Source organism: Vidua macroura, chromosome 14, assembly GCF_024509145.1.
Source record: "Vidua macroura isolate BioBank_ID:100142 chromosome 14, ASM2450914v1, whole genome shotgun sequence".
NCBI classification, from domain to species: Eukaryota; Metazoa; Chordata; class Aves; order Passeriformes; family Viduidae; genus Vidua; species Vidua macroura.
The window spans coordinates 12,950,174-12,970,397 of record NC_071584.1 but is presented as its reverse complement, the minus strand read 5'-3'; the positions used below and the strand labels follow the sequence as shown (position 1 = coordinate 12,970,397).

Below are 20,224 nucleotides of genomic sequence, written 5' to 3'. Positions count from 1 at the left end.
GGCCTCCTTCACTCCTGGAGAAGGACTTAAAAGGAGACTCATGTTGCCTGAAAGAGACTTCACAGAGGTGTTTTTCATGACCACCAGAAGGCTTTTTCTCCTGCCATGTCTAGTGAGGAGCTGAACCAAGTGCAGGAGTAGTGGCCATGAGCACAGTGGTTATGTGTGGCTTCTTTCTTGGCTCCATCAGAATTAAATGCTAAAAACAATGCTTCTTTTAAAAGAAGTGACAAATATCCATTCTCCAGAAGCAGGATGTGCTACTAAACCATCAGTGAACAAATTACAGGGCAATTTAAAGGCTGGATATTGTGATACATTTTAATTCAGTCTGGAAAATCAACAAAAGGAGCTGTGCTACTCTGGAATTTTCCTCTGTTTTCTGGGGCTGGATCCTGACTTTTAAGGGCAACAGTGTCAAGAACAAGAACTCTCTGCTCCTTTGAGAGGAAAGAGGAGACATGCAAAATAAAATAAAAGTTCTAGCAGACTTTCAGGCCAAAGGTACAGCCTTTTCATGTCATTGTTCTCATGTGAACATTAAAAAGAATGCAAAATAAATGCATGTTTTCTGCTGCTGACATTCTAAAAATACAGTACCCTATTCTCTCAAAGGGCTTATCACTTGCTCAAGAAAAAGTTGCTGCTCCTTTGAACAGGGAAATGTAACGTCAAGTAAAATCCACCAGATTAATTTGATCCTGTTTGTGTAATGCTGCACAAGAAGGTAAACAGAAAATGTGGGGTGGCCTCACAGCACCTGTGAACTCACCACTGCACGTGGTACTTTGGTGAGTCTGTTCTCTGAAAAGACTGTACAGCACTGTGAGGTAGAGGTAGAAATAAAACCCAGGTCACCAAAAAATAAATATTTTTTCCCAAGACCAAAAGGAGGAAACTGAACAGGAAGTAATGAACCAGAGTGCTGCCTGCCCTGGCTGGAAACTGCTGCTGGAGACATTCACATTTGTCAGTAATGACAAAACCCAAGCTTCTCTTTTATAAACCAAAGACATTTTGTGTACACACATTTCCTTATGTACATGATTTCACATGACATCCATGAACTCCAAACACATTGAAAACAAATCAAAAGAAGTATGAGGGCATTGCACTAAACAGTCAAAAATGCAAGCCTCACTGCTACAAACACATCTCTGCAGTAACTCAGAAGAGGCACCAGAGCATCCATAACAATTCAGCCTCTTTCACTGTGGCAGCATAACTTGCAAAAAAGCAAGTGGAAAAACATTAGTTTAAACACAGGGAGTGTGTGTGTGTTTGCGTGTGTGTGTGTGTCTGTGTGTGTGTGTTGAATTTGGAAACTTGGATTGCATCTTTTTTTTTTCCAAATTAATTCCTATTGATTATGTGCTTTTTTAAATTTTGTTTCGTTTTGTTTTCATTTTGCTTTTAATTCTGGTCCAGAGTCCAGGTGGTGAAATAATGGAAGAAAGGTTGAATTTTCATAATTTCTGGCCAGAAAAAAACCTCTTCAGAAAGCCTGGTCGGTTTGCATACTCAGCCCAAATCCCTGGGAGTGAGATAGATAAAATCTTATTTACCTATTATTCTGCTATAACTATATAAAGACTCTCTGCTGGTAAACAGTTTGCCCAACAACTTTTGGTCTACCAATCATGCTGCAAGGAACAATAACAATATAATCATTAACAGAGAAGATATCTGGGAAACTAATCAGGAGCATTCTGCAAAGGTTCAGATTTTCTTGTTTACTGTTATCAGGATATTTTACACAGAAAAGAAATGGAGACAGGTTACAGTTAAGATAAAAGAGACTGCTATTTTTATCTATATCTAAACTACATGTATGTAAGATAAAATAACTGATCCTTAACCTAAATTTAAATAACATATAATCAGCTAAAGAGGAGCTTTCATTAAAAAAAGAATATCCAATATATTTGGACTGACAATTTTTTTTCTATATATCTTTTAATAGCAATTTTTAGCAAGGGAAATCTATAGAGTAGGATCTATCATGAAAATGCTGACAAACATTTAAGCATTATGCTGGCAGCAAAGTGTAGAAAGCTCTTAGTGGTGTTAAACCTTTTATTCCTGCTTTTTCATTTTTCTCCTTTTATCTTTTAACATTACTCTACACTTACATTATTGCCACAGAAATGCACAGTTGGTCACCTGCATTTTTTAAATACACACACAGCCCTTAATTAATTGCATTGATTAATTAATTGTTGTTGTTGGTTCAGAGGACATGGAGCACAATACAATATCAACAAGTAAGACCGTAAAGGTGCTACAGCATTTGATGCACACCCAGAAGATGAAGCTCTGTCCCTATCTGAGGTGGGGGAAGCTTCAGCAGCATCACTGTCAACACATGCCAGCTCCCACAAATTGAGAAAATAATAACACGCTCTTTCTGGGTTGCTGAACAAACTGTATGAGTAATTACGACATTTTATACATCGCTAAATCAATGGAGCTTGACAACTCACAACAAACAGGATGGAAAGAGAGAAATAAAAGGTGGGTGATGTAAAAACAACACTCAGTGCCTTCTTTTTCTTCAGGCTGAAGCATTTTATTTGATCTGAAACAAAACATTTTGTCTAGTGAATAATTTTCAGGTAAGAATATGAATTTTAAAAAGGAAGTGTCATTACAGAATAGAGATGCTTTCTTTGAAAATTATGCAATGGCTTGGATTTTTCAAATCCTTGGTCATATTTTCCCAGTGCTTGTATGCACTAAGTTGAATCTGAATTTAGAACACTTTTACTTTGAGACCATATTTTTCCAAAATTTTCAGTCTTTGTATGACCACAGATAACAAAGCCATAAGAAAGCTTCACTTGGATCTCTCTGCAAGACTGAGGCATTAACTGCAAACCTTTACTAACCTGCATGAGCGTTGGGATTAGCAAAAATGAAACTTTCATTCTTTATAAACCTGAGGATCTTGACTGTGAACAGGGTTATGAAGTCTACTCCCTTCCTTCTATTCTTTAACAACAGGCTGTAGACAAAAGGAAAGTTCAGTGTGTACACAAGCACCTCTCCACAGCAAAGTCGTCCAACTGGCAGCACGGCAGTGACCTTCCCTCTCACTTTCCTGCATTGTGTTTCTCATTCTCTGCCCTGAATTTGTCTACTTGAGTGTGTAAGCTTTTCATGAGAGAGCTGTTGCTTCCGTACTTCTCTGCAAAGTACCCAGCACATCAGCTATGAGAGTTCTGCCTCCTGCCCCCAGCACCACTTCCCAACAGAAAACAACATCCTCATCTTGTCTGAGCATTTCATAACCGTCCATTGACTTCTGTGGGTGATCAATCCATCAGAAGAAATAAGGCTGCCATTCAAAATGTCTCCATTCACCTCTTTTCATGCCTTTAGGATGAGTTAAACTATTTCTAGTTTAAAAATGGACAAGAGATACAAAACAAGGACAAACATACTTTACAAGATGAACATTATTCTGCAGTGTTGCCTGGTGAAGAACAAAAAAACAGTAATTCATAGGTGGCTGAGAGAGCAATATTTATGTCTGAAAATACTTTGCCATGTCAGAGAGCTGGTGCTGAAATTTGCTGTGGGCTGCTGGGATAATTAGGTACAACTGACAACTCTGCAGACATGCTTAAAGACTATGATTCCTTCTTTAATAACTCTGGTTCAATTTACATGAAATTTTTATTACTGCTGTGAAAAACCCACCTGGCTAGCAAAGTCTTTTTATCCTTTCCCCCCACACATGTCTAACACCTGGGGATCTTAATTCAAGGGAAAACAAGGAGCAGCTCAGACAGGGTGTCATTGCCTCCAAGTCCTGCAATGCTGATGAGTTACTTTTTATTATGAGGCTTTGTAAAAAGGTCTAATAAATACTGAGTAGCCCAGAGTGACACAATATTACTCTTGGTGAAGTGTGCTTACCAAAACCCAGTTCCATGGATTGCATTTGAACAGGAATGCTCAGGTTACATGCATCCATATTTTAGTGCTTTCATGACAGCACAGTGAGTGTTAACCCTGCTCACTGGGGATGGGTGGTTTGTGCTCCCACACATCATTCATTTGCAAACCTGAGCTCTCATCATACACAGAAAATCCAGCAACACAATGGATGGGCACGGCCCATGGTAAGGACAGCACCATCAATTCAGAGTGCTACTAAATTTGTGAACTAATTCAAGATGGGGGATGCAGAGTTGAAATGTACCACAGGAACAGCCCATGGAATATCTTGTTCTGGTTGTAATGATTCTGCATTACTCTTAGCTTCTCAAAATCAAATGTCCTGGTAGCACCACAGAGAAGCAAACTGATTAAAAAGACATCTAACCAGCAAGTTCACCATGGCTCATCAAATTTGAAACACGCATGACAATTTTAAAATACATCAATAAACACATGTGGGTGGAAGATGTGGGCTGCCTCAGGGCACTGACAGAACAATTAGTGCTGCTTAGTTCCCCTGAAGCAGCATACCTGTAATGGAATACACAACCAAGAGCTGTTATGGGCAAAAAATCATTTGCAAAAAGTTACCACTTCGGTTGCCATAGCTACTTCTAAATAAAACAGGGATGGACTGGGCACTGCTGGTAATGACACAGTATGTTTTGGAAAATGCTGTTTCAAATGCTGGCAGCGATCACAGGAGATTAGGTAGGTGATAAGTATCTTTGCTGAAGAGAAGATTCAGTGAATTGTGAAGGGTTTGTAAACTGACTCAAAGCACTTTAGTGGAATGAGAAAAGCGACTTGTCACAAATTAATGTGAAACATGAATGTGCAATGAGATGGCACAACAAAGGACAAGTAACAGCCTTTTCAAACTCATTTTCACTAATAAATGTACATAAAGGAAAAGTTTGAACTGCACTAAAGCTGGAGCACTCTAAATACAAACCTCAAATTGTCCTGATGCAGGGGAAGAACATGACCAAAATCACTCTGTTCATGTACATACCCACCAGAGAGAACACAATGCCATTAAGTGCTGATTACTTACAACGGTAGAAGTTTCCAATAATTGCTTTTTGTGGTCAGGAGCACAAAAGAGGACTGTACAATGGCAATATAAAATAAATTTAATCTGCGTGCAATTAAGTATATCTTAACAATTCGTGGCTAAATGGCTGAACTTCACATTATTGATCAAGTAATAAACTAAAGGGACCTCTCTCCTCTTACTCTCCAAAATCACCTTTACAAGAAACAAAAATCTCACACATGAGATTAAAAAATGTGCACTGGAAAGTGAAAAAACCTTGGCTTTCTTTTATAATCCATATTCATTGTATCATAATCAATATTCCTTGTATCAATTGGAACTGGGACCAGCTTGCCCATAGTATAACCATAACTTAGTCTTGGCTCAAAGAACAATAATCAGGTAATTATTAAGGAGGAGAGTAAGGTGCTGTTAGCTGCAAATTCCATGGAAGTTCATGGGGATACAAGTGTGTTTTCTTTACAACTTACATCAAGTGATAACCAGCACCTGGGAAAAAGCCCAGAACAAGCTGGACATTGGACACAGCCACTCCTTCCTCCCCCTTATGAGTTAAGCCTGGAGGAGCAAACACTGCTTCTTGAAGGCTCTGGTTAAGGCACACCACAAGCTGGATCACACACACAAAACACTTTCAGGAGAAGAGAAAAAGTGTGGTGGCTTTGACAGGAGATCATTTGTCTTCAAGATTAACAGTGGTGCTGGAATGGATAATGGATGTCATCTTGCCAAGGTGGGTCCCATGGGATGGCTGCAGTGGACAGCACCATTCCCATGCAGGGCTAAAATCAACCCCAGAACACTCAGGAGATGCTTCAGCTTCCAACCAGCAGGGGAGTTTGGTAACAGATTTTCAGGCACATACACAAGTTACTCTGTCTTTAGGGAGCAACTCACACAGCCCTGGCTCCAAGTCATCCATCACTCTTTGGACAGAAAATTATTTCCACTTTCAATTAAAAACTTGTCAGCTCAACAGGCTTGTGGGACACACAGTAAGTTTAATAGTAAATAATTCAAAAAGTACCTGACTTCGCCTTCTCTAATGTGACCTTCTAATTCTTCTATGAATTTTTCCCCTTTCATCCAGTAGATCATGGGGCCTGATTCTCCACTGAATCCAAAGAAAGCTTTGCAGGCCACAGTCAGTGGATTTCCTGAGGACAAAAGGAAGAAAGAAGATTAGAGACTTTGTCATAGCTAGTAGTGAGAAAATTATTATAAGAAATATCAACACCTGAGATAAACCTCCTTATGAAAAATTGGAGGAGGAAAATAAAGAAAGAATAAATATAAGATGTGTAAAAGAGTGCATCTACAGGAAATAGGTGTAAAATGAAACTCATTTAATTTTTTTCTGAGAAAAATAGTACATGAACAATGAGGAGGTATGGAAATGGTGGTGACACAGACTGGTTGTTAAAAAGGAAGAGGTGACTTCCCTGTCAGACTCCTTGGATCTCTACCAGGACTAGAGATTTATCCCTAAAAGGCAGGTAAATCACTGAATGGCTGCTCCTTAGCCATGCATAAAAAGACAGAGGAATAATTCCTTCCTCACTTAGATAGAAGTCAAATGTTAATCAAGCCTTAGTGAGCTGCTCACTAAGAAATTCCAAGAAATACATGATGCCAGTCAGCCCAACACTGATGTTACCATCAACAGGCTTTTGGCTAAGGACCAAACTTCAAAGCATTATTCAAGCAATAGCGTAAAGAATTCTTCCTTTCACCTCTGCAAAGATACTTCCAAACCTCCCCCCCCAAAAAAAAAAAACCAAAAACAACTAACTTGAAAATTATTCAAGTTTCTTTTCTCTTCAAAAATTCAGCACTTAACTGGGTTTTTGTCTGGCTACAGTTTTAACTGTTCTAGGTAGTCCAGGACTGTGCTTACACTGCCAGGACAGATGATGTTCCTGCAGAAGACAACAAAAAAGAAAAAAAAAAAAGAAAAAAAGAAAAAAAGAAAAAAAGAAAAAAGAAAAAGAAAAAGAAAAAAAGAAAAAGACAAAAACAAACAAACCCCAGAAAAACCTCAAAGAAGTCAGGAAATTTGGAAGAATGCCCATTCCTTTGGTATGCACATACAGCTGCTGCACCCACTTTCCTTTGTCTATTTCCCATAGGAGCTCCAGGTTATGGAGCAGGTGTAGAATCAGCATCTTAGCTGGGAGAACAGACCTCATTTAATGTCAGTGGAGATTCCTGCTGAATCTTTCAGGGCTTCGAGCAAGCATGGAAAGCCTAAATAATGAATTTTACTGTATTTGAAAGAAGTGTTTTACTATGTCAGGTGTTCTCCATGTTAGCAGGAGACTCTCTTGGCTGAAATAGGAGAGGCCTACACTTTTCAAGGAAATTTGGAGCACATTCATTTGGAGCACACCACTTGGTTGAGCATGGGCTAATGGTTTCCCATGATAGACTTAAGGTGCCTTAATCATTCACCTCTTGTCTGCCCAGGAGTGATAACAGTGTGCAGACTCAGGGCATATCAGAGCTGTGTTAAAGTGCTTTTGCCTAAACCCCCATAGAGCTGAGTCAACTACTTGCACTTGTCTGTCTATTATTTCAGTGCCCAATTTAAGACGTGTCTAAAGAGTCTGATTAGTCAGGAAGCACAACACTCCCAGCCATGGAAAATCAGCTGCCTTTAAATTGTTTCCAAGTCAAGATCCAAAATTACAAGTCCTTTGAAACATTAGGATACAGCAAGAAAAGATTTAAAGGCTGCACTTGAGTCTCTGTTTCTCAAATAGCAAAAGACAAAAATGGAAAATGTTTATCCTGAAAATGTTTTCCAGACTCTTTCATTATCTCCATATTCATGATGAACTCTGGCACCACAGCTGGCCCCTGAACACGTGGAGATGCTGGCAGATTACACAACTAGACCAGACATACAAGAGAGAAGAAGGGTGGGTATTCAGTTGTCTGCACATCCCACAACACTGACAACCATCAGAGAAAGTTCCAAACTTCACAAACTAATGAAGAGTCAGAAGCACTTCTAGGCAGACATTTAATTCCACTACAAGCTCAGCCAAGCCTGTGAGGCGCCCTCCTCCATGGGTAGAGGGGACAACTGGAGCCTCTGGCTGTATCCACCTCACCTTTTCCTAACATGCTGAATGCCTGCATGGTGTGAGGTCTTTTTGTGCTGCTTGCCTTGGAGTCACAATACACATCTTTTTAAATACCACTTAGTGATTCCTAGCATGTGGCTGCTTTAATGGAAAAAGTCATTGTAGAAATGTGAAAAAGAAAAGGGATAGATGAGGCCTATCAGCACTGACAGTATTTGCCCTTTTCCTGAATACCATGCTGGACATTAAGTGTTACAGGCAAAATATCTTACAGAATGTGCTTTTCCTCAAACCAGCAGATGTTTACTTAAAAAACAAGCCCTGAGAAATGAAAATATTCCAAGGTGAGACTAAGGTTTCTATGCATGCAGAGTAAATACCCTGAGGTAATAATGTCTGGTTTGAAGAAATATGAAGTTTTCTACACACAGATAGAAAAACTTAAAAACTCCAGCTGTTGGTAGACAGCTTCTGTAATAAACAAACCCAATATAAAGCATCAGGAACCTTTACCATGACAACCTGCATGCTCTGAATATGCCTGGGCAGATCTATTTCCTAGCTTTGCCACCAGGGAAACAAGCAAAATAAACTAATACCATGAACAGGAAAATCTGGAGTGAGTTCATATTCCCAGCTCAAAGTTTGGATCCAGCAACACCTGAAAAACCCCATAGTTCATCTCATCTGCAAACCCATCACTGATCAGAGGGTGGCATAAACAACTTTTCTCATGGAACAAATAATTTTTATCTCAGTAGCAGAATGATGAAGTTCTGGGTTGACCTGAACTGTCCTGGAGTTGAAAGAATTTGGGGCTTGATGATACTTCAAGAGCCCACCCAAACTCAAACTCTCACCTGCCAGTTCTGATACTCTTCAAGTTTGTAAGGACATCTCACTCCTCTACAGCTTCTGAAATAGCTTCTTGTTTATAACTCTCATCATTCCTTTTGCCTCTGGAAGGGGGACACCATCAGAAAGGTAACACTGACTTCCCTGCAGAACCACTTCATCTCCCAAAATAAGTCTCCATATGGAAAAGTAAGGGAGATTCCTCCTCTCCTGTGTATAGGAGAGGAGCTACAGCTCCAGCACACAGCTACAGCAACAACCTGTGACTACTGGTTTTCAGGGAGCTCCAACCTTTCCCATCCAGAAAGGAACATGGCATGTTTCACTACATTCTCCCCCAAATACTGCAATACTAAAAATGAGGCTGAATTCTGCAGTCCTTAAATGTATCCTTGAGTATGTGGACAAACAGGCACTGAGCATGGAAAGTGCCCCTTTGCAGGTCCTGGTTTTAGGGCTGGCTTAAAACCATGCAATATTACACTGAGCCACAGTTCCAGACAGAAGGAACTAGCAGGCAGTTTGTAACTCCAACTATTCATCTTGTGTAAGGCCCAAACTTTCACACATCACTACTGCTATTCTGCATGACCTTCAGTAGTTCCACTACTAATTGGTCTTATTAAGAAATATTCCCTTGCGTCATTTAATTAACAACATCAAAATTCCTGGAATGAATAGTATCCTAAAAGTTTTCCACTTACAGATGGATTCTGTTTAGATCAGACAGATATTTCAGATGCCTTTTTACTTAATAAAATAATTTGCTGAGAAATGAAGAAAGTTATTAGTGAGTTTCTAATGAATCAACAGTTAAGAGAGTGTTTGAAGAAACAAGGAAAGAAAGTAGAGAAGCTTGTTTGCAGACATCACTGTCTTCTGCATTGCTGGGGTCACCTTGATATAGTAAAGGACCAGGTTCAGCAGAAGTCTCTGTTTTAGCTTTTCTCCCTACCTTGTCAATCAAGCAGGCTTGTTGCCAACTCCCAGCTGATAAGACACAACCACTGGCAGTAAAAAATTTTATTGCTAAATATTATTGTACAATTTTCACCTGTCCATTTTCACAGTAAATCTGTGTGAACTCTACCATACGTTCAAGCAACTTTTTTTCTAGCAAAGAGAACTCCAGAGAAATGCAATTATTCAAGCAAAAGAATTGCCTGATGGTACTGGCTAATAATGGGAAAAGGGTCTGCAAAAGAATTTAGTCCAGAATGGTTTGGAATGTGCTTAATGGAGGGCCAGCATGCTTTGACAGAGAATCACAAATTCTGCAGCACAGTTTCTCTTGAATGAGATATGTTTCAAGCATAAAGTAAATGAAGCATAAAATACCTAAAAGTTGTTCTGTCTTTTAAAAACTTAAATGCCAAGGCTGGGTGACTGACCAGCATGGAAGGCTCTTCATATCTGGCTTATGCCAAGGCATTTTTCTGGATTCTTTTTTTTAATGCAGTTGGATAGTTTGTTCTTTTACACTTGTTTTGCTCAGGCAGGTGTATTTTGTAGATTTGAAGCCCACATAAAAGAATTTGCTTCAAGCAAATCAGACCTTTGCACTCACATAGCACACTGTCTCAGAGTAACCCCATCAAGCAGCCAAAGTCATCTGTAAATCCCTGGGTGCCATGCTTTTTCATATGGCTTGAAATATGAATTGGTTTTCCTTTTCTCTTGCATTTTTGTGCCAGATAAAATACTGCTCTCAACAAGCCTGAACTGAAGCAGATGAGCCTTCCCAACTAGTGGCAGAACTGAAAGTGTCAAAGGCCTCTTTTTGTGCTAAAAGTCAGACCTGCACAGGTTGCTAGCTGGATTTACATCTTCCACTCCAATGAGGTGCTAATCCACTGCTTTCATCTACTGCAGGGCTGTGTGCTGCCACACATGGAAGGGCAGATGAGTGTGCAGTGCTGCCACCAGAGGGTCATTCCATCACTCCAAGTCCCTCTGATCGATGTATTTGCATATTGGAGCTCCTCTTTGATAATGGTGCTTGTGTCTCTGTCCCTGTAAGCCTAGGAGAGAACTCTGAGTGCTGCCAAAGAAGCAGCTTCCCACTCGACCTGCGCAGATGTTTTGTAGGCACTTCATGGGCTTTGTTTCTTTCATTTGCTGAGACAGAGGACAAGAAAGGCAGGTTACTTATCACTTCTCAGTAAGTGTATTCTGCAGGCTGTCTGCAGAATCAAAGCTGACTTTCCAGGCTGTGAGGTTTGCAAGGCAAATCACCATGTCACTGACAAGAACATTATTGTTCTAATATGCTTTACAAGTGCTAGAAAGTGGCCAAAGAGCAGCAGAGTGATTTAAATTCCCCTGGCAAGGCAAGGCTGGGTTGTATACAACCCTGAAGTAAAGAACACATTTTCTTTCAGAAGGACATCCTGGATAAGAAGATATGGGACTCAGAGCTTATGCCTGTAATTTATCCACAAAACAAATGCCAGGGACAACACAGACCTTGACTCATGAAAAACAATCTCTGTGTGTGGTAGCTTCTATGCAGTTAGCAGGGAGTGTCAATTGTCTCCAAGTGCTTTGCAATGACATCCTCTGAGCTGCTCTGCTGTGCTGGGCAGTGAGAGCAGAGCCAGCAGCAGATGGAGGGGCTGCAGCCCAGCCCAAACCATGGCCCTGGCTTGGCTGGCTGATGCTGGACACCAGGCTGAGCTGCTGCTGGGCATGTGAGGGTGGCCATGGCAGCAAATGGTGCCCACACAAGGTCACTCCTGCAATCAGAGCCCAGCCCTGTGGCTGAGCTGTGAAGCACAAAACCTCTGTCCAGGGCTCACCAGTGTCCTAGAGTAGTCAGGAGTATTTGGCAGGAGCAGCTGAGGCTGTGCTTGGGCTTTGCTTGTGTCACCCAGCACAGCTGATCACGTTTCCCATCCCCTCCCAGTACAGACCTGCAGTACCACTCACACATCAGGGGCTTCAGCCTCTGCTCCTCTCATCTGCTTAGGTGGCACTGAAAGTCTTCACAGATTTACCCACTACTGAATTTAGGCAAACCTTCACAGATACACGATCCCTTATTTTCCCCATGCCATATCCCAGCACCATTTGATCAGAGGTTCCATGCTTTGTTTTTTTGAACAAGATCAATAAAGACTGTACCTGGGCTTCTCTTCCCTCCTCTTTTACCTGGATATTCTGCAGAATACAGGCTTGGCTGTGTGCTAAACCATGTTATCCCATTTAGACAGATAAAAGTCTCATGAAGTTCAGTGACTAATTAGAGAATTACAGGATCTAGTTAAAATAAAACATACTCAAACCAAATTATTTTCCCTTATAAAAAAAAAAAACCCCATAATTACAGAAAATTCTATAATATTTCAAAATTCTATTCCAGCAGAGAGTAGATTCATGACTGGATATGAGCCTTCCAAACATTTGCATAATTAAAGCTCAGCCAGGAATTAATGAACTGAAAGCATTTTAAAGAAAATTAAGAAACCTGCTTTGGATAGTGATAATAATTTTCTTACTAAGATAAATTTATAGTGAAATCAAACCTAACTAGCCTCCAGACATTCATTTCATAACAGTTTAAGAGCATTTGAAAGCACACCCATATAATATATATATTATTAGATTTAGTGTCCAGGCTTTTAAAAGAAGCCTAAAAGAAGACTAAAGGAGGTGCTCTTCCCCAAAGCAAGGCCCTGTGCTATGAGCTGCACATGCAGCCACTACAGCAACATTCTGGCAGCTGTAATGATGTATAGGAAAAGTAAATGGCAGTAGTACATAACTTAGAGTTAGTTGGCTCTTCAGTCATAAAGAACTTTTTTACAAAGGCAAGTCCTTGGCAATAAAAAAAAGAAAAAAGACTGGTAAAAAATTGACAAGAAAAACGCAAGAGATCTTTAGGTCTTTTTTTGTCCTCTGTAGTTTACAATCTTAATTTTAACTTTCTTTCTTGCTCTGTTCTTATTTCTTATGCCCTGAGACATCAGAAAACACATAGCCATGAGATATTTGTGCTTTTCTGTCTCACTCAAGTGAGCAAATAGCATATATAAAAAGTAGGATAAAAATAACACTAACAGCAAGCAGAACTCCAAACATGAAACAAAGCAACTAAGCCTCTAGACAGTTTGCTGCCAAGAAGACAAGTCAATGCATTTGCTGTCATTCCATACAGCCCCAACTGTTGCTAATTTAAATCACACAATCACGACCCACTGCAAGGGCTGCTTGTAGGCTTGGCTGTTGAGTGTAGCTCCCACAGAGAGAGAAAAACAAAACTAAAAAACACACACAAGGCTGAAATGTTGCCAATAAAAATTTATCAGATGTTCCAAAAATGAATCAATCAAATCAAGATCACCTAAAGCAGCTTTCTTTAAAAAAAATAACATCCAGAAAAACATCCCAACTGCTGCCTCTCCTCCCTCACCCCCTAAAAAAGTTAACTCACCTAAATCCTGTAAAATCCTTTATCCCATTTTCAGAACTGCCTTGGGGTCAGAATTTAAAATCTTAGTCATTGAGAGCTCAGGTATCAAGGAATTTAGTTTTTCAGTTATGCACCTACAATGCTTAGAGGGATTTCCAGAAGCAGCTTGACAGCTGCCTTGTGCTAGCTTTAACTTGTGCTCTATGCTGAGGTCCTTCTGAAAATCTCATTTCTGTGCATTTTGAGGCACAGAAGCATTATTTAAGAGAAATGCCCTGCAGGTACTTGGAAAATGTCCCCTTGGTGGTGGGGTTCCAAGGGCTGGGGCAGCCCAATGGCAGCAGAGCAGTGACATCCAGAATAAGGTGAACTAAGGTACTTGCTCAGGAAACTGAAATGTAACACAAGAATGACCATAGAAAATTCAATTCAGGGGCAAGCTGGAGAATTGGAAACTCCTCAAACTAGCAAGTAGCAGCAATGTGAGGGGTAGGATCCTTCTTCCCCTTTAGCCACAGCAGATTGATGTGAGGAGATAGGAGCATCTCTTTGTGGTCCATCTCTTTGTAGCTTAAGAAAGAGTTGGCTGTTCCTCCTTTTCACCGTGGGACAACAATAGAAGGAAGCAAGTGTTCCCTGAATAATTCCTGCTCTTCTCTCAGATTAGTGGGAGAAATGATGGCTGTGATGGCATGAGGCCATGCCTGGGCCAGAGAGAGATGATTTGTTCCCTTATTCTGGAGAAAGTAGCTTTGATTTTATAGAGTCCTAGAGCCTCAGAATGTCCCTCCCCCTCCCCCCCATCTTGCCCACGGTGTTTGGCTATAAGGCACTATCTTAGGAGCTCAGAGCAAGATCTTAAAAAACCCATCCTGAGATAAAAGCTTTGCTCTTCTTTATTGCTTATCTCTTTTCTTAGCTGTGCTAGAGCCAAGAAGGAAATTAAGCTGCTCCCTGCAAGGTCTAATGTGAAACCTTGGCCACTTCAGCATCAAGATTGTTATTTGAGCTTTCATTCCAGTGCCAGAAACCTTTACATGGCCTTCACCTCTGCATTTACTAGAGAAGGTTACAGGCTTCATCTTCTCTCCCCTGGCAAAGCTCCTGCTACCACTCAACAAGGACCCAGGTAATTGTGATTGTCTGGAAGTGTGATGGTCTAATTGCACACAGATGGGCAGGAGCGAGAGCAAAGGACTGGCCTTCAGAGATGTGCATCTGCTACCCCCAGAGCACTGAATAAAGCTGTGCCTGCAGCTGGCTACAGGCTGAGGCAAACCCTGTCCCTGACAATGTTTCTTCTAAGGATTTTTAAAGGGATCCTGCATGTGCTCTCAAAAGCTCATGTAGCAATATCAAATAGAGACAAATACAAGAGAAGAAATCTGCTGTAGTCCAGAATGTATTTTCACATTCAGGAAAGACACTTTTTCTCCAGCACAGGGTGACATGAACATGGCAGCGCTTTGCTGTTATTTCCCACTCCAGCGCCCAGGGGAATACTGGCAGAGGGTTCCCAGAGCAGGGTGATACCTGTGAAGAGTTGATAGCTGCCCTGAGGGGGCTGTTGTCCTTTGAAGTCAGAGAGGTTTTTCTCTAGGTCTTCTGCTGACTCTGCTGGAGTATTAGAGACAGAAAAGGCTGGGTAAAATTTTCTGTTTGGATAATCATCTTCTGTGCTGCCTTATTGAGAATGAAATGTCTGAGCTAATTTCTTCTATTTCTCTGTCAAAACCATACCTCCTTCCATAGCTGATTCATTCTTCTTTGGGCTAGGGCTCAGAAAAAGACAACAACTTACATTTGTCAGGAATCGTTTTCACTGAATGCTCCTCCCCTCAGCCCTTAACTCCAGAGTCAGCCCTCCTACAGCCTGAATCTCCAATAGTACATCTGTAGTTGACTTGGGAATGGATATTTGGCATTTCACTGAAGGCCTCTTAATATTTTGCCTTATATGCTACAGCTGCTCCATTTCAGTCCAGTATTTCTCAGAAACCATTCCCTCTGAGTTGTGCAGGTATCAGGCAAGAGCCTGAAAGCAGCACTCCTTTGGGAAGCTTAGGATGGATTTGTGCTCTGTGCTATCTATACTTGTGTCATTTCCCATTTCCCACTAAGGATAAGCTCACAGCTGAGCCCAGAGAATGAGCACAGACCCCTGCAGAACACTGTACTCTGACAACCAGGATCCCTTGGGTAGCTGTCAGCTAAACAGACCCAATAACCCTCACTATTCCCAAGTGCCAAACAAATTAGCTACACCGACACTCCCACTCTGCTTCAGTCCCTCTAATGAAACCCTCTTTAAAAGTCAGCTCCACACAGAAACACCGCTCTGTTTGCAAACAAGTTGAGGCTTTCCTTTTTTTTTTTTTTAGTGATTTGCTGATTGTTTCTTATTTTCCCAACAGACAGAAAATAAATTAAGTACTTGTTATATTGACTCCTGTAGTTTTTCAGCCCTATTAGATTTACTGACCCCACCAATTTTCTGCTCGAGCTGTTGACCTTCTCAGAGAGCTCTTGCCCCCAGCCACAGAAAGGTAGAGCTCAGCTGCTTTTCATACCCCTTAGCAAAACACTCAACTGTGAGAATAAAAGGCCTCCCTAAATCCCAGGAGGGCTGCTTGCACAGTCCCCCTGGCACTATGCCTGCCCTGCCTGAAAGCAGCATTGCCATTCCCAAGGCTGCCACAGTGGAGGTCCTTGCCTGTGCTTCACCAAAATAGTTTCAAGCTCAGTTTCAACAGTGCAAAGGGTAGTGCTAATGAAGGCCACACTTCTCTGGAGAGGCTGGCAGGGGATGGTTGCTCTTCAGCTGCTGTTGCCTTTGACAAGGAAGAAAAATCTGCCCCACATGCCCATGGAACAACAAATCCATGTCTGGCAGTGAATTTGCTCTGAGCTGGGCTTGCAAGGGAAGATACAGGCAGGGGAGCCCCATCACTGCTGCCTGGCAGGATTAACCATGCCATGGCAGCAGCCTGCTTGTTCCTGCTGCCCACGGGCTTGGAGCAGAGCATGGGGTAGTGGATGGCCCTTGGTGGTTCAGCCCCAACTCCTGCCTCCCCTCTTCACAGCCCATGGACTCTGGGTCACTGTGCTGTCACCATGCTGGGCAGGCACTTGAGCTAACACATCTTTTATAATGGGTTAAAGAAACTTCAGCCCTTCTGTGCACAACCACTGCTGAAGCGGGCTTGCCCCACCAGGAGAAGCGGCCTCAAGCAGCCTTGCCCCCTGACACTGCCTGCCCTACTTTTGTGGCTGGCTTTAGATGCAAAAGAGAGGAGATGTGACAGGCAGTTTATGGGAGATACTGATTGCTGGCACCCTGCACTTTGCCTTTGTCATGTCAAGTCATCTGCAAGCTGCTCAGAGCCTCTGTGATGGTGCTCTTTGCTTGCTCACATGGAAATGAAGTGAAAGCCAGGCTGACATGCACGACTGTGCAGAGAAGCAAATGCAGAGCCTGAGTAGCGCTTCCACCAGATCTGAGCCCCTGAGCCTCACCACTGCCTGGGAAAGTCTGCTTCACAGAAAGAAATTTCACTTTGGACAACATGAAGACAAGGTTCATGTAACCTCAAACCCAAAAGCAACCAAATGTGTGTGAATTGTCCAACAGAATGCTGCTGCCTGCCCTGCTTTTGTCTGTGCTTTTCTTCCTCTGCTCCTGGCCACCCTGAGGCACTTCACAGGAAACAAGTCACCACCCTGATGGTCACTTGCCTTTAGCGTGAGCCAGCTTGGCTCATAGGGCAGAGAAACCTGAGTGTCTGGCAGGGTGTAAGCAGGACTTAGCTGCTGGGCCAGCAGCTTTGCCAGGGGCTGGTGGGCTGTGTCAGGGACTACAGATACCTGGTGGTGTGTATCCATCCATCCATCCATCCATCCATCCATCCATCCATCCATCCATCCCCAGACTCTCCCTCTGTCTCCTCACCCACTCCTGTATAAAGGGAAGGTGACTTTTTTGCACAGTTGTTCCAATACATCCCTCAACCTACGAAATATGAGCTGGGGTACCTGAGAGAAACACCAGAAGTACAAGGATACTGTAAGTCATTCCAGAGCATGATGTGACCCATTTTAGCTCAATCAGAAATATCTTGACTCTCCCACAGCCCCACAATATTTTCATTTTCAATACACTAGATTTCTAGAAAAGTCTAGTTTTTCAGTGATGGCAAAGTATTCTCTCAATAAAATGAAAATATATCTTTACTCCCAAGCAGAAAAATACACTGTTTGCACTTTGGGACCACTGTTGAACAGAAAGGAAGAGAAGCCTTATGATGACAGTTCACACAATAAAGCTTTTGGTTGCAAACAGACTTTGAATGGTAAGATCTCAAAAACATGATCCCTCTTTCAGTGAATTCAATTTCACATAAAAACCTGAGTAGTGAGACCTGCTGTGATCACAGGTGACAGATGGAACCACTGTGAGTCATATTAGTAGCTTACTTCCCATGCATAGACACAGAGGTGTAGTCAGCAGTTGATATTGGGTCCCTCCCAAATGAAAATGTGCTCAGATGTTTCCAACTTGAAAAAGAGGAAAATAAAAATCTCCCGAAGAGACTCATTTAAAACAGAAGTTATTCAATTTTCTTTTGTTTTACACCAGATGTGCTCCAGACATGCAAACTCAGCCTCTAAAGATTTTCCTGTGTGCTACAGTCTCCTCTTCTAAGTACTCATCAAAGCACACCAGGTAAAAATTTCCTTCCTCCACATCAGTAGTCACCAATACCACTTTGTCATTTCAATTTCTCACACCTCTTCTTTCCCCCTGCCCTGTATCTCTGCAAAGTCTCATCTTTACAGCTTATTGCCATTGGCTACTAAGGTTGAACAAAGTGTTCCCAATTTCAAACACAATGAAAAGAAAAATCAGTAGCACAAAAAGGAGAAAATTAACCATAGGAATCACTCTCCCAGGACTGGCCAGGTTCTTTAGGTTCAACACCCGAATCTGCTGCTTTACAAAGGCACAGATTCACCTGCTGCTGCCATTCTTCATTTCTTCCAGAGTTTGTTACACTGAACAATCTGTTTCCAAACAGAGGAAAAGCACTGGGGCAGGTGCCAACCTGAGCCCCCCCACCCTCCTGAACAGCACAAAAGTGTGGTTCTGCCCCCACCATCTTCCTCAGGCTTACCTACAGGCACATCTCCACACCCTGCCAGGAGCCCAGCTTATGTTTTACAATAAGCAATGATTAGGAGACATAAATCATCCCCTCAGTCCTCTGTCACAGGCACACAAGATGCGCCTCTTTCCCCTGTTCCTGCTGGAACTCCAGCAAGCTGTTCTCATAGCAGGTTTTCACTTTAGAAAGCAATTTGTCAGTACAAGTGATGCTTAAATTTTAAAAGGTAGTGACTAGTGCTGGGATTCAGAATCCCAGTCCTGACTCAGGCAGACCAAATCAGGCCGCTGCCTCTTTGGATTGAGGGTTGGTAGCCAAAACTCCATTTTGCTCTGATTGCTAGTATTTAAAATTTTAGTGTGTTAAAAAAGGCATCTCAGGATGTCAGTCTACAGACATGGCCTGTGTTTGAGGGCACTTCTGAGGGCACCAAAGCACACAACGCCTGGTTCATGCCTACAACCATTTGGCTGTGGGACAGAGAAGGAAGACAAAAGCAAGCAGGTTTTCTTTTGGGACAGAGTCTCTACTTTACCTGATGTTTTTTACAGCCAGAAGGCTGCTCCTTACCACTCATCCATGCAGAAAAGCAAAGGGGAAAGCTATGGGCTTTGCTTCAAAGACTAAGCAATTGTCTGGTTCCATTGTACCACAGACTGCTTCTAGCATCTGCTTTAGGAGGCAGTGAGGACAAGCAAGCTTGGCTGCATTGTGGGAGGTTTTGCAGCTACTTTCTTTCCTAAGGAGCCTCCACCTACTCTGCAAAATGCAATTTCTCCTTAGACCAAGATGTCCATCCTCAGAAGACTTGGTCTTACACTTTTTTCCTAGTCTTGCAGAACACTGCATTGTTCCTTAATTCTTGTCCCAAGTAAACTCAAGTTTTTATCCTAGAGCAGTACACAGATAATAGATTTAGCTAGCAAATCCCTCAATCCTTTAAATGATGCCTTGCAGAATTGTATTTTCTTAAAAAGGAAAGGATAAAATTATGTGAGAAAAGTCTCACTCCTGCTAATATTCACAAAGTAGATGCTACATGCTTCAGAAGATTTGAAGATTGCCTTCTAAGACATGCATTTCTCAGATTAGGGTGCTAGGCATGATACTGCTCTACAATTTTGAAAAAAACACTTAGCGATTTTTTATCTTATTCACCTTGTATTTTGCAAGAAAGCAAAAATTTGACCTTTATTTGTGTTAACACTGGGGTATTCTGCACATTCCCCATGTCAGCAATGGAAGGACACTCACTGGTGTTGCATGTTGCCTTGCTTATTTCCTTAAACAACTGCAGATAGAGCAACCCTATTACTGCTGTGCTTTGTGAGACACTGACCCGAATTTACCATGTTGAAGTGTAAAATGCGAATGGCAGCTACAGTCTGTGAAACCACACCATGGATAGAGAACAAGGATTGAACATGATAATGCTCAGGCTGATCCAGGAAAAGAGGTCTTAGAAATCTGCAGGAGTCTACCACAAAGCATGCTGCCTCTCTAAGCCAATAAGACTCAGGCTGAAAACTGAATCTCTCTCCTGCTATTTAATTCTGTGTGGTTTTCCTAAGAACAAGGAGTTTACTTGTCTAATGCTGGTTTGCTCCTCTGATAGCTGCACTGGGCTCTCTGCTGGCTTCAGAGGTTTTTAAGGCTAGAACAGATAATCAAGACCTAGCCCTGCTCATAAAAGTGTTCTTAC

At 41.8% G+C, this 20,224-nt stretch overlaps 1 protein-coding gene across 16 annotated transcripts in view; it reads right to left on the bottom strand.

Annotated features, from left to right (window-relative positions):
* IL1RAPL2 (interleukin 1 receptor accessory protein like 2) overlaps positions 1-20,224 on the bottom strand; it is a 348,789-nt gene that overhangs the window by 19,182 nt on the left and 309,383 nt on the right. For all 16 annotated transcript variants that reach the window (XM_053990432.1, XM_053990441.1, XM_053990434.1 and 13 more), the window contains one exon: positions 6,033-6,162. In XM_053990432.1, the coding sequence (XP_053846407.1) occupies positions 6,033-6,162 (130 nt within the window). The remainder of the gene's footprint in view (positions 1-6,032; positions 6,163-20,224) is intronic.